Consider the following 13,351-nt stretch of genomic DNA (forward strand, 5'->3'; position numbering starts at 1 on the left):
TAATATTGATAGGAGCTTTGGATACTAAAGAAGGCTGTTCATATTGCCAACTAGGAAAAGACGTTCTCGCTTTGTAGGACATATTTTATACATCTCTGAGTGTTGCTCAACTATTTACCCTCCTGATGATGAGTCTGGTGTCGTTATCATTAGAACGGGAAATAAAAACTTGAAGCATTATAGTTAAGCATCATTTTATCGCCTTGAAGTTGATAATCCATTGATATAAATATATTTTTAATTGATTGAAAATTAGCAAACGATCCTCACGCCACGAAATTCGATTAAATTTTACGACTCGCTTTTTGAAATAAACAAAGATGAAGTTGTTTTCATTAGTTGAGTTTTATTTGGTTTAAAGCAGCTGATTCTATGTATTAAGAGCTCAAAAAGGTATACCTAGGATTTGGATTTTTATATTCATTTATATGAATCAAGGGCCTTCATTTAGAATTGATTTCATTACATACTCTGGCATTGATACTTATTTTAATAAAATTAAGTCTATATAATAATAGTAACTATTCCCTAAATAATAATTAACAGTTGGCAACAATAAAAAAAATACAGAAGGTATCATGTGAGTTTTTTCAAATTTTTCCTCTTCCTTTTGACAGTCGACGTTGAGAGTACATAAAAAGCTAGCTGTATTTATGTCAGCTGTCGATTCCCTGGTGTGACTTGATAAGTCATAGCTATTTTATAATTGATTATTTTTGATAAATAACGAAGTAATTAGTTATATTAATCTTATGCTCCGTTTCCAAAAGGACATAAATAAAATGCATATTTTTTAAATAAATCTTTTTTTTAAATAAAAAATGACTCTGAGCGATAATAGTCCGCCATTACTATAATCCCAGATTGTTTCAGAATTCAAATAACTCAGAGAAAAACTGATACTATTTTTGGATTCTGTACTCAAAGATAAATTCATTTTTTGGCTTGAATTCATTAATAACTCGTGCGCATGCAGTTTTTCTTCTTCTTCTTTTTTCCCCTTGAAGGATTGACTAAAAACTAAGATGGACCAAATTTTTCCTTTTTTGAACCAATCACTCCTTTCATATTATAATGTATGATTCATGATTATTTCATGTGTCTAGAAAGTCATCAGAAAAACCATTACAGTTTTGATGACACTTGCCTCACAAATTTTTGCAACATTTTAAATAGGAGAAAAAAAACCTCCCTAAACAGATTTGAGTATTACGAGGTTAACAGTAAGACGTGTCAGTGTAAGTGAGGCAAAAAAATCTAAGAAAAGTGAAGAACAGTAATGCAATTAATAACCTAATGAAAGATTGTATAAAATTTAAAAATAACAAAAATACTAGTTAAAATCTAACAGACTCATTTTTTGTTAGTTATTTTCTAAGCTGGTAAAATCTATAGCTAATCATACATTCGTGAATGATTCAAAATTAATAAGTATTTCCTACATTAGAAAGTAGATGCATGACTTAATAATCTTGAGTAGGTGCTTCGTTGGGCATTATTTTTTGAAAATACTGAATTACATTATTTGCACTGTAGACTAAATTGTGTAAAACTTATTTTTGTGAATCTTCAATATTTATCAACTTTTTAATGAATGAATAAATTATGGAAATGTATATTATATAATAACTAAATGCAAAATTTGGCAAGAAATATTTATTATTTTGGGAAAAAAAGACCTCGATAAATCCTGGAAGATAAACCCTTTTGTATATACATTACCAATAAAGTTATCCATGTTTTTAACTTATGGAGCCTGAATTGAATTAAATGCATATTTTTGACAGACATGAAACCATGGAAAACAAATTATCATCCAGCAATTCACTCTAATAAAAAAAATATAAAATCAGTTGAATAAAACAAGAATCTTTCCTAAACAGAAACCTGTCTTGCTTGAATATAAAACTGTATGCATTAATATAAAACAATACATAGAAAGCAGAACATCCATCCTGAGATACAGCATCTATAGATCATCTAAAAATTGTAAACATATTTGTGCCTTAATTTCATTTTCCCGTGGCATTTTACTGACCATTTTAAAACTCAAAGCATTACGGGACTAAGTACGTCCCGTTTCAGCTCAAAGGGACGGTTTTTTTTTTCTAAATACGGTACAATTCTGTTTTTCAAGCTACGGTTGGCAACTCTAGTCTTAGGACCGATCCAACACAACATAGCTTTGAAATATTATTTTTAGTGATGTGTATTTGTTAAAAAAACCGAAAATCAACTTGGTAAAAAATGTTAAGGAGGAGAGCAGCTTAGCTGGCATGACGTTTCATTGGATCACCTATAATCAGTTCAGACTAAAGCATTAACCCTGTGACGAGGTGAAGAAGGAAATAAATAAGGGCATAGGTAAGAATGACTTCGAGTTCTATCCTCGATTTTAGTCTGTGTCCAACAAGGACTTACAATTATAATTTCGCAACAAATCCTCAAGGTTTACTCTACGTCTTTTAAGAGCACACACCAATGTTCAATCTGGTTTTGAATATAATTGAATGAGATCATTCCTCCGGAGTTAAATAATAATGACAACAGCGTAGGGAAAAAAAATAATCATTGTTCAGACTACCAATTCTATTTAAATCACTATTATTTATTTTTTATCATTTCATCAAGAGTAAAATTATTAAAACCTCGCTGAAACGATACTAGATGAAAAGAAGCCCACACAAATAAAGCCTTATTTATAAAATTCGCTATATCGAACCTCGCTCAAATATAAAAAGCGGAACCTAAGAAGCATAGATTCTGCTTTGAAGCTAAGGACCAGTAATTGAATCATTTCGAGCACAATTGCGATGTAAATATTAATGGTAAACTTTATTAAAATCATCCAAAAAAATGATAATAAAAATCACAGTTTCAATACAATACAAAAAAATCAATAATTCCATTATAGGCGGATTGAGAAACAAACCAAACTTAAGAAATGCGTGAGAAAATATTATAGGTAATTGAAGTATATATGTTAAGCATATTCATAAGAAAATTTGAAAAAACTAAAACAAAAAGTATAATCTTTTTTAATACAGAAAGTAATCAATTATAGTAGGTATTTATAATTACAAGAATTAATTAGTTAACAAAGAGTAAATATTTACAAAATTAATAATATCAATGTTAGAGATTATAAATTAATGAGTGTTGTTATTAGCCGTTTTATAAATGAAAGGAAATTCCGCCATAAGAAAATAAACAAATATTGTTTGAGACTGCTTTTGAATATTAATTAATTATTATGCTCCAAGTAATTTTTTATAATATTTAGTAATTTTTGAATATATAGGGATGGTGGTGTATAATTAAGAGAACAATTTCTTAGTGCTTTGACTACAACCTTTTTTTTCTTATAAAATCATATTACAATATAGTTTTTAAAAGTTTTTTAACATTGGATATATATATATATATTTTTAAATCATTTGTACATTTTTTTTTTTTTCTATAAGGAAATAACAGTGGCTTGATTCTACTGCCAATAAATGATGACATAAATGAAAGAAAGAACGACAACCAAATCATTTCATTATATATTTAACTATGTATAATGTTCACCTAAAAAATGAGAGAGGAAGCTGAGTAGTTTCTAGAGAAGCAGTTGATGAATAAATAAAAACTTGAGAGGGGTGGGGGGTGGATGGGTAGTGTAGCAAAATAAATACAAAATCTAAGTATCACAGCATTCATACTGCTTAGCAAGCATCTGTTGAAATTTATTAAGTCCTAATAAAGATAAAATTTCATAGAAAGAATAAGAAACAAAAACCCACAATTATATGTGAATTGATTAAGACACACATTACCAAGCAAATCAAAACGTCGACTTGAATGGCACATTTTTTGTTCGTTTTGTTTTTACAAAAAAAAAAATCTTATTATCCTTATATTTGCAAAAAAAAAAAAAAAAATATTTAAAAATCACGGGGAGGGAAGACAAAATTCTTAAAAAAAGAAATGAATTTGTACAAATATTGTCTTAAAAAATGCATTTTTAAATAAAAAATACACAGAATTGATGTGAATTTTTACATGGACAGTTTTTTAGCTATTCCATATCAAGAACAAACAAACAAGTGTTGACAACAACCAAAAAAAAACTTGAGCTAAAGTTCGTACACGATGGAATACTTCCAAATATATTCTTTTATGCCTTTATTACTCCTAATTGTAAGACTGAATAGCCACGCACTACAGCCGGGAGGTGTCCATCATTTCAATTATCTCAAGACTCATAAAAATGGATTTTTGGGATTAAATGAGGGTTTCATATTATCTGTAAATGCTTTTGGAGAGTCCCAAGGATTGCAAGTTGTTGAAGATGAAGAAGTATTGTTGATGACATTTGAGTTGAAGAAAGTTCCAGCGATGTGGTTCAAATTTGACACTGAAATGAAAAGCAAAAACACAAAAGGTCATCATTAGTTGGCAGAAATGTAAACTTATATCCTGAGCCAAGAGCAAAATTTTAATATTATTGTTCTGAGATATCGAAGATTAAAATTTTCAAAATCAAGATATTCACAACTATATAGGTATTTTACATTTACAGTCGATTCACATATTGAATAATTCAAATTGGTCGTCCTGTAGTCTACAGGAGGTTCCTGCATAATACGGTGTTTGGAATTATTCTGACTCCCAGTATATTTTTGTATATTCCCCTCATATTGCGTTTTTTTATATTATGATAGTAAATGATAAAATATTTTATATTAAGGTAAACAATAATTTTTATAGTTGTTGATGACTGATGAGTTCGTTCATACTATGAATATATATTAATAATAGAAGTTTTTCTAGGGTGGGGAATCCTATACGTATTTGATTTGATACCTTCAGTTAAAACTTTTGGTTAAAATATTTGTTATACAAACTAGCATTAAAAAGGTTGCTGAATTAATCATATTGGTTAAGTTCCGATTAGATTATTTAAATTTTACAAGTATATTGTCTGGTATACATTATGTTTAATAATTTATGATGAATAAAATGCTTTTATTATCCTAATCATACAAAAAATAGACTTAGAAAAATATTTTCTCCCTTTTTACGGGTTACAGTATTAAAAAAAGTCAACGTACAACGGGAATTTTTTTTGTTGCCAAAAACCGCGATAAGAAGGTATTTCAATTTGTCTTGTGGATATACATACAATTGTTATGTGCGCATCCCATTTGCTCAGAGAACAGTACCAAATCTAAAAACTTCACTATAACATTCGATGGATCTTTCGAACGCATATAACTCTTTGAATATTAATTAAGAAGATAGAAGATATCTCAGTTTCTGCTGGAGGCCTTGGCCTCTCATCTGTCCCCCCTGTGTTCAATAAGTTACTAAGGCCTGTATTCCCCTTTTTAAGGGGTGAGCTAAAAAGATAGTGTGGCTTATCTTTGAATGATTATTACAAGGGGCTTGACACAGTTTAGCTCGCAAGGGTGCCTGTCAATCTGCGTGTATTTTTCGCCTTCTTGGATTCTCTATTATTTTTAAATAGGGTTCTTGTCCAGAGACTCTTGTGGTTTCTAGAAATTTTATAACCTTCCTCTTCTGTCTGATTAATAGGAAGACGCTAGAAAGCGACGAAGAATACAATATTTAAAAAAAAATGTGATACAAATGTTGTTTTGATCTAGAAATTATTTGTTTATGGAAAACTAATATCAGTTTTTTTTCTTAATCTTTTGTTATATTATCCAAGAGAATATATTACATGATGTTTTAGGTAGGGTGCAAATGGGATACGAACATAACAATTGTGTATCTACTTTGCTCGTGAAATAGGAAATTAATACAAATAACCTTAATTAATTTCTTCCATTTGGAAAATATGGAGAGTTACTGTAAGATTTATTAATTTCTATATAAATAAAAACTGTGTATGTATGTAGTATTCAACTTTCTTTTTTCGGCGTGAACTTGCAAACGAGCGAACCGATCAGTCTTAAATTTGGAAATTTGACTGTGTCTTTAATAACCTAGTCAATGAAAATTAGCAAATTTTTTCGAAGTTTAATGGATCAATTAAACTTTTAAAAATCCAAACAAATTCGGGAACCTCTACTAGTGTAAGCAATAAATCTAATTTTTGTCCAAAAGTGACTTTTTACAACATTTATGCTCTGGACCCACGATGTTATATAGTGTACAAAGTACATTTATTAGTAGACAGAAGGATTGATTGTTAAATTGAAAAATAGCAAATTGTTATTCTTAAAAAATAGACTGAAGGACTTAAACATGAATGTATAGGGTGGTGTCTTGATATAAAATAAGTAGCAGGCAAATAATAAACATTTTAAATTTATATATCTATGTAGTAAAGTGCTTAATATATTAAAAAAAAAGGATAACATATTTTTTGCCTTTCGAATTAGCAAGTCCTACAAACCATTGCATACACAATAAAACCACTTCTTTATACTTAATACGTACTTAAATGTGCCATTGCATAAATAATAAAAGATTAGATCCATTCATATGTATGTATATACAATAATATATCCTATAGGTAATATAAACATGCACTTTTATGTTTTCAATTTATAAATAAATGAAAGAAGATTAAAAAAAAGAGTTGAGTTATGTTCATACAAAAACAAGAATACGAGCTACACAGTAGTCTATTATGAAGAAGATTAAGCAAAAAATATACTAAACCATCTCTTATTTACGTAATTCCCTTAATTCAAGTATTATTGTACATATTAGTGTCAAGATTAAAATTGACAACTACAGCCACAACCAACGAATAGACAAAAATTAGACCCTCGAATCAATATTCGTAAAATCTTTCAAGAACTTACCCTCTACTTTGCTTCCATTTGGTTTAGGTGCATTAGCGAATAAATCATTTGTAAGTATTTCTATAGATTTAGGACAGAAAAAAAAGACACAAATTTATGTTATAAAAGTAAAAGTGTACATATAATATTTGTAAGAAGGAAAGATATAAAATAAATAAATAAATGGATCATAAAGAAAACATGTACAAACTACTCATTAAGTCATCCTACAGATAACTTTGAAAGCATATAACTTTTTTTCCTTTCACAATTGACAATCAATAAAATGCTTTTGTTATTAAAATTATATAATTCTATTTAAAGTGAGTAGAATATTATATTGATGATAAGGAGTGAAACATTTTCACTTTCTCAGAATAAAAAAAAGATGCATGTACAATAATGATCTGAGCCCTCATGACTAAAAATAAAGTGATACAATGCTAATTTTTCATTTATAGTAACGTAATAATGAAAAAAAAATGTATGCATTAGTGTTCAAATCATTATTGAATGTGAAAAATCATATACATACTCGTACCAGCTACGTACATATAAGACCAAATAATATTTACCTCAAAGAAATTTACAATTTTCCTTGCCGCCAAGAAAAAGTGGGAGAAAATACTGATAGAATGATTATTATTATTATCAGGTTATAAACAAGGTTGAAATTAAGGATAATTGAATACTGCGGTTATCTATTTAAAATACATATATTGCATTTATCTAAGTTTTCCATAATATCCAAATACTAAGAAGGATAACAAATGATGATAATTACCTGATGAGTTTTGAAAACTATGATTGGTCACTGAGAATGGATCTGAAAAACCATTTGTACTAGTACTGCCGACACCACCGCTGCTATTAAGGTTGGATAATGCATTTCCACTTTGAACAGGACTAGTCCCAGTTGTTGGCCAAGGACTTGTATTTAATTGAGAAAAGTTTGTTGGACCTATCAAGAGAATATCAAAGTTGCACAATCTATGCAAAGAAGAATCAAAGTAAAATAAAAATTACCCAAATTAAAGGGATTCGATGCTGTGTTAGTTGAGGATGATGAAGAAGAGGATGGAGTTGTTGTACTGCCAAAAGTAGCCCATCCTTGATTGTCGGATGAGTTGGTGGAGAGTCTCTTCCAACTATCATTATTAGTTTTACTCATTGAGGAAGAAGTTTCAAAAATAGATGATACGATTTTATCGGTTCCTCCAGACACAGTAGTATTATCATTGTTGACGGATCCAAAAATGGAACTCGCCCCGTTCACTGCAGGAGATGAATTAGTAAAGATATTGGTGGCTCCTCCACTAGTATCATCTGAGAAAGGACATAATCAATACATTGTTCTGATGATTATTAGAGAGATATACATATTTTTAAGTATTTATAGAAATCAATCAATGAATATTCAAGCTGATCAAAAAAATAAAAAGAGAGCCCGATTACAGCATTAATTCGAACAATGTTTAAATGAGCTTCAATGTAGAAATGTCATAGCTCATAAGTTCATAGTTGAATTTTAAGTTGATTTGTTACAACTTGGCACAGTTGTACCAAAACTTGTTATAACTTTTTGTAGTCCTGTAACTTCCGGTGATATTTAATAACACACACACACACAAAAAAAGTTTTTGTTAATTGTTGTAACAATGTAATTACTTGAGAAAAATAGATGTATCCATTTAAGGAGAACATATAATATCTACTACAACCAACTATTTCATTGGTATTGATAGAGATTCAAAAGTATTTATATACAGTGGAGCAAAAAAAAAAAATTATCATATCTCTATAGATAAATTGTGCTATTTTTTTATTTATTAACATAATTCAATTCAATCAAAAACTCCATCAGATCAGCAGAATCCAGGGTAGTAATCACCGAGAGGAGGGAGGGTCAGGGACCTACAAATTTGTTCAATTGTAGTACCTTTTGGTCTTTTAATGGTGAGTAATCCATAGTTGCTCCAATAACAAAAGATTATGGCACTGGCATTATAATGTCATACAGAGCTCACGGACTTATTAATCTTGTCCTAAAATACTTTTACAGAAAATGTTTACTGATTCCTCATATGGTAGTTAAGTTGCTGAACTAGTGGCATTTTATGTAATTATGTTAACAACTAAGTCTTATATTAATGTATATGAAAAGGCACTAGTTATTTCTACACATTTATACGTTGATTATAGTAGATAAATAATTATTTACATAAATGATGCAACTTACTGGTTTCCGATACATGGACAGTTCGAAATATTTCATCCAAATCTTTGAGAGCGGCGTATCTATCCTCAGATGTAGTAGAAGTATTGGAATTCATGGTAGGAGATACGACGGATGAAGTCCTTGAAGTGGAGGAGGCTGTATAATTATGATTACTACTATGATTGTGAGAAGGTGGCGGAAATGTTTGTAGTGAAGAACCAGTGTTGTTGGTGTTTGTGACGTTGTTGGATGTTATATTTTGTTGATTAGAGATCGTTGATGACGATGAAGCTGTTTGTACCAGGGGCTCTGGTGTAGTACTTCGAAATAAGCGCAAAGGATCTGTAATATTAGTCACACTGCAGTCATCAACAACACGAAGGGAGGGAGGTGCATTAATTAGGGAGTTAAAGAAATTAGTCCCTAAAGTAAATACTTCATCATCATCCTTATTTACAATAAATGGGTTATTATTTAGATCAGTACAATTATTATCATTATTACTAATACTACTGCTACAAATATTGCTATAATTACTACTGAAGGAAGAAGAAGTAAAAGGATTGTGATTCTTATTGTTCATGCAATTGTTGTCGCCGTCATCATCATTACTGATGCTATTATTAATAATATCATAACTAATACAAGGCACAGTTGCAACTGGTTTATTAATATTTGGGACATGGGACGAACTTTTTGATTTGGATATTGGGACGTATTTTTTTCGATCCAGAAGAGGCGGAGGAGAACATAAATCAGTTTGAAAATTAACCCACGGACGTTTTCCACTGTCTAAATGAAGTTTAGACTTTTTTCTGCGTTCAACCGCATTTGAATCATGAGTTAGTAAAGGTAGTAGACTAGAGCGCAAAGGAGGGAATGCTAATGCATTATTGTTAACACTGACGAATGTATTACTATTCTTAATAGTATTATTCAAAACGGGCCTTGCAGTGAAATGAAAATCAAACCGATTAGTGTTTGGATTATTGTTAGCATCAAACAAATTCGAGTTAGTGCTGCAAACTACTTGCTGACTAAGGTTATGGATTATTGTAGGAGAAGGGAATAATTGAGGTGAAGAAAGAGGACCTGCATAGAGAGAAGAGAAAATTCTGTGCAAAATTCGATAAAGAGACCCAGAATATCCCAAAAAAAATTAATACCCCCCTCAAATTATTTTTTTACTTTAAAGTATTTAACATTTAAGTATAAAAATTCCTTTAAAAAAACTTAAAACTAAGCAACTGTTGCATTCAAATATATAAATATAAAAGGCGTTTCTTAGCTGACAAAAATTAAAGGAATATGTACACACCGGCTGGTGGAGGTTCGAACGTTGCAGTTTCAAAGTTTGCAAAGGCCTCGAAATTCGATGCGCTTGTATTATTAATATTATTGTTGTTGGTCGTAGGGCCTTTAGAAGAACTGATGAAACTTGATCCAAATGGGTCAACATTTTGTAGAACCTTGATTTCAGACGTGCGAGAAGTAGGTGTAGTGGTTATATTCGGAGTTGTCTGAAAAAAAAAATTGATTTTAAAGAAAGACGATTATTCAAGTAATAAAGAACATACCTGTGTTGGTGTATTAAATGACAATGATGACGAAGAAATTCCATTCAATAAGGCCTGTTGCAATTTACTAGTTGAGGGAGATCCAGCATATTTCTGTGATATTCTCGAACCAATTAAGTGAGTTGATGTTGAGGAAACGCTAGGAGTAGTCTTAGAACTTTGTCTTAGATGACTTGATGAGAACAGATCCAAATCTTTTTGTGTCGTAGGATCAATGTAATACCTAGAACAGTCATGGTTTGAATTTATTTGGATACATATTTTTATCATAATTGTATAACAAATGACTCAATTATATATACTTTTTAAAATAGTACAATAAAGTTTTATATTTATTTATTAATTAACTAGTGACTTTCTCTATTTATTATTCATGAATGAAAGCTTAAATTTGGTGCATAGATAGATACCAATACGTATAGGTATGCATACAGAAGTATCTAAATAAAAACAACAATTTCTCCCTTTATGAGCTAATCAAATGTATTTACACAATAAAATAAAGAAGACTAAATTTTTACAGGGAAAAACAGAAAAAACTAAGGGGATCTAAAAATTTCCTTGTCATAGCCAATTAACAGATAAGAATCCTAATTAAAGTAATTGGTACATATTTGATTGAGCTATTTACAAAGCCAATCATTTAAAAACGAACACAAACTGGATATTTTTTTTTATATGCTAATAATAATCCAAACACTAATTGCTTTGATTTTCATTTCACTGCAAGACCAGTTTTGAATAATACTAATGGAATAAGTATACATTCGTCAGTATTAACAATAATGCATTAACATTCCCTCCTTTGCGCTCTAGTCTACTAACTCATGATTCAAATACGATTGAACACACACACACAAAAAAAAAAAGTCTAAACTTCATTTATGAGCGAGAAGTGGGTAGAAATTTTATGAATTTGATACAAAAAATAACAACTATTTATATTCCAATAAAGGGATCTCTAATTCATATAAAAAAATAGAAGAAATATCCCCTAAAAAAGTAATCCAATCATTTACAATTAAATTGGAGATCAAAGTACATAAATGACCGTAGGCGGTTGTTTTTAACTATTTTTTATACTAACATTTGTTTGCAGATAACCAAATGACATTTTGACGTATAAATTTTTATCCGTGAAAGAATACAACAAAAAAATCGTAATCCGAAATATTGTGTCTTTTTCTTCAGTTCTATGTGAACGACCGAAGGAGTTAAGTTTGTCTGTATGCTAATACAATTGGACATACTTAAAAGGGAATTTATAGTAAAATGTAAATATAAATATAGTCAAAGCAAATCAGATAATATGTTGTTTGTCAACATAAAAATAATATTGAACAAATATCAAGAAAAGGAAGAAATCCCTGTTTATATTTTTACTACATATATACATACATCCCAATATTTCATAGACACATTTGAGTCAATGATAGGCTTTGTATTTAAATTATGGAGATAAGTTAAGAAAGTAAAAAAAACTAACTATCGTTGAGAACTTATATTTAATTTAAGACTGATATTGGCCCTGACATGACCTCTTTCAAATGAAATTTGTAACATTAACATATTTTTTTATGAGATAGATCCATTATGGTTACTTTAAGTTCAATTTGCAACTCACCCAAAGGCTTAAGGATGTTTTGTTGATATAAATAAAGGATAATTGCTATGTGAAAACAAATGTAGTCCAAATTCAACTAGTGTTAAAATTATTCGAGCTTGCTTTTGTGTTTGAACTTATTGACTCGTAGGCCGTTCATGAAGACAAAAAATGTTGTTCTTTCTTGAATTAAATATATATAATCTATTATTAATGATATGATTTCTACAAGTCTTTAATTCCGTTTTTCTAATGTCTATTTAGTCCCACTTATCATACATTTCCTATCCAAAGCCCCCTAGTTTCTAACATTAGCCTTGAACATATCTGAGTATTGAGTTAATTTTCAACATGTCTCGAGTATGAACTAAAAACTACTAAAAGACAGTTCATGCTCATTGAATTCATAAGCACCTTTTCTTTTCGTATTTATCCAGAATATGGGGTTTGAGTGTTTCATCCCCTGAAGCAGTAAAGTCCTCCGCCATACTTCCAGAGTAGGTGGCCAGCCAAACCTTTTGACACCAAAGATTACCACGGGAATCAAGTAGCGAAACGTCTTCATTCGTAAAAGTAGACATGGAAATAGACTTAATCCGATGGGGCGGGGTTACGCCGCGCCTAAAGGGCGAGGAGTGCAAAGAAAGTATAAAGCATTGAGATCATAGAGAGAGGAGCAACTTACAGCATCCCGGAGCATTTTGTACAGACAAATGATCCAACCGTCACATTCACATAATTTGGACCTCGTTGACGACAATCGAAGCAGCGCTTGTTATCAATGCATCCATTTTGAATTTCACGGATACGGGTTGTGTTACGATCCTCAGATTTGGTAGAAGAACTCCGTCCCGAAGACATATTACTGCGAGTCTCACTTCACCTTTATTTGAGGAGGGCCGACGATTTAACAGAATTCAATTCCAATTACTAATTCTTTCTCTCTCTAAACTTCGTTTCTCTTTTCCTTTTTTCTTTTTCTTCTTCTACTTGAAAAGGTTACTATTATTGCATGTAGCAGAAGTTACTTCAAATCTTCTTTAGAAAATTCCTCCCTCCCTCGGCTCCTCTTCTAGCTAGCTACAAAAACGAATAGAACAGAAACAGTTCTTCACATATTTCTTTCTCTCTAGCTCTTTTTTCCTTATTGTCT

The 13,351-nt window shown here is 30.4% G+C and overlaps 1 protein-coding gene across 7 annotated transcripts; it reads right to left on the reverse strand.

The window, feature by feature from the left end:
- Window positions 1-2,816: 2,816 nt before the first annotated feature.
- Window positions 2,817-13,351, reverse strand: LOC121128909 (uncharacterized). Of its 7 annotated transcripts, none has more exons than XM_040724510.2 (9): window positions 12,884-13,351; window positions 12,613-12,819; window positions 10,596-10,818; window positions 10,337-10,538; window positions 9,040-9,360; window positions 7,827-8,126; window positions 7,585-7,761; window positions 6,822-6,881; window positions 2,817-4,399 (listed from the first exon to the last, which is right to left on the reverse strand). In XM_040724510.2, the coding sequence occupies exons 1-9, from the start codon at window positions 13,057-13,059 to the stop codon at window positions 4,245-4,247; spliced, it is 1,821 nt and encodes a 606-aa protein (XP_040580444.1). In that variant the 5' UTR covers window positions 13,060-13,351; the 3' UTR covers window positions 2,817-4,244. The 7 variants fall into 7 exon arrangements, with proteins under 7 accessions (XP_040580444.1, XP_040580443.1, XP_040580440.1 ...); XM_040724509.2 differs by having other exon boundaries at window positions 9,040-9,441; window positions 12,884-13,334; XM_040724506.2 differs by having other exon boundaries at window positions 9,040-10,110; window positions 12,884-13,334.

Source organism: Lepeophtheirus salmonis, chromosome 14 (genome assembly GCF_016086655.4).
Source record: "Lepeophtheirus salmonis chromosome 14, UVic_Lsal_1.4, whole genome shotgun sequence".
Lineage (NCBI taxonomy): Eukaryota > Metazoa > Arthropoda > Copepoda > Siphonostomatoida > Caligidae > Lepeophtheirus > Lepeophtheirus salmonis.

Coding starts and splice junctions, on each gene's coding strand:
- LOC121128909 (XM_040724506.2), bottom strand. CDS start 13,059: ATGTCTTCGGGACGGAGTTCTTCTACCAAATCTGAGGATCGTAACACA. Junction 6,882..7,584: donor TAGTTTTCAAAACTCATCAG/GTAATTATCATC, acceptor CTAAATCTATAG/AAATACTTACAAATGATTTA. Junction 4,400..6,821: donor AAATGGAAGCAAAGTAGAGG/GTAAGTTCTTGA, acceptor TTTTCATTTCAG/TGTCAAATTTGAACCACATC.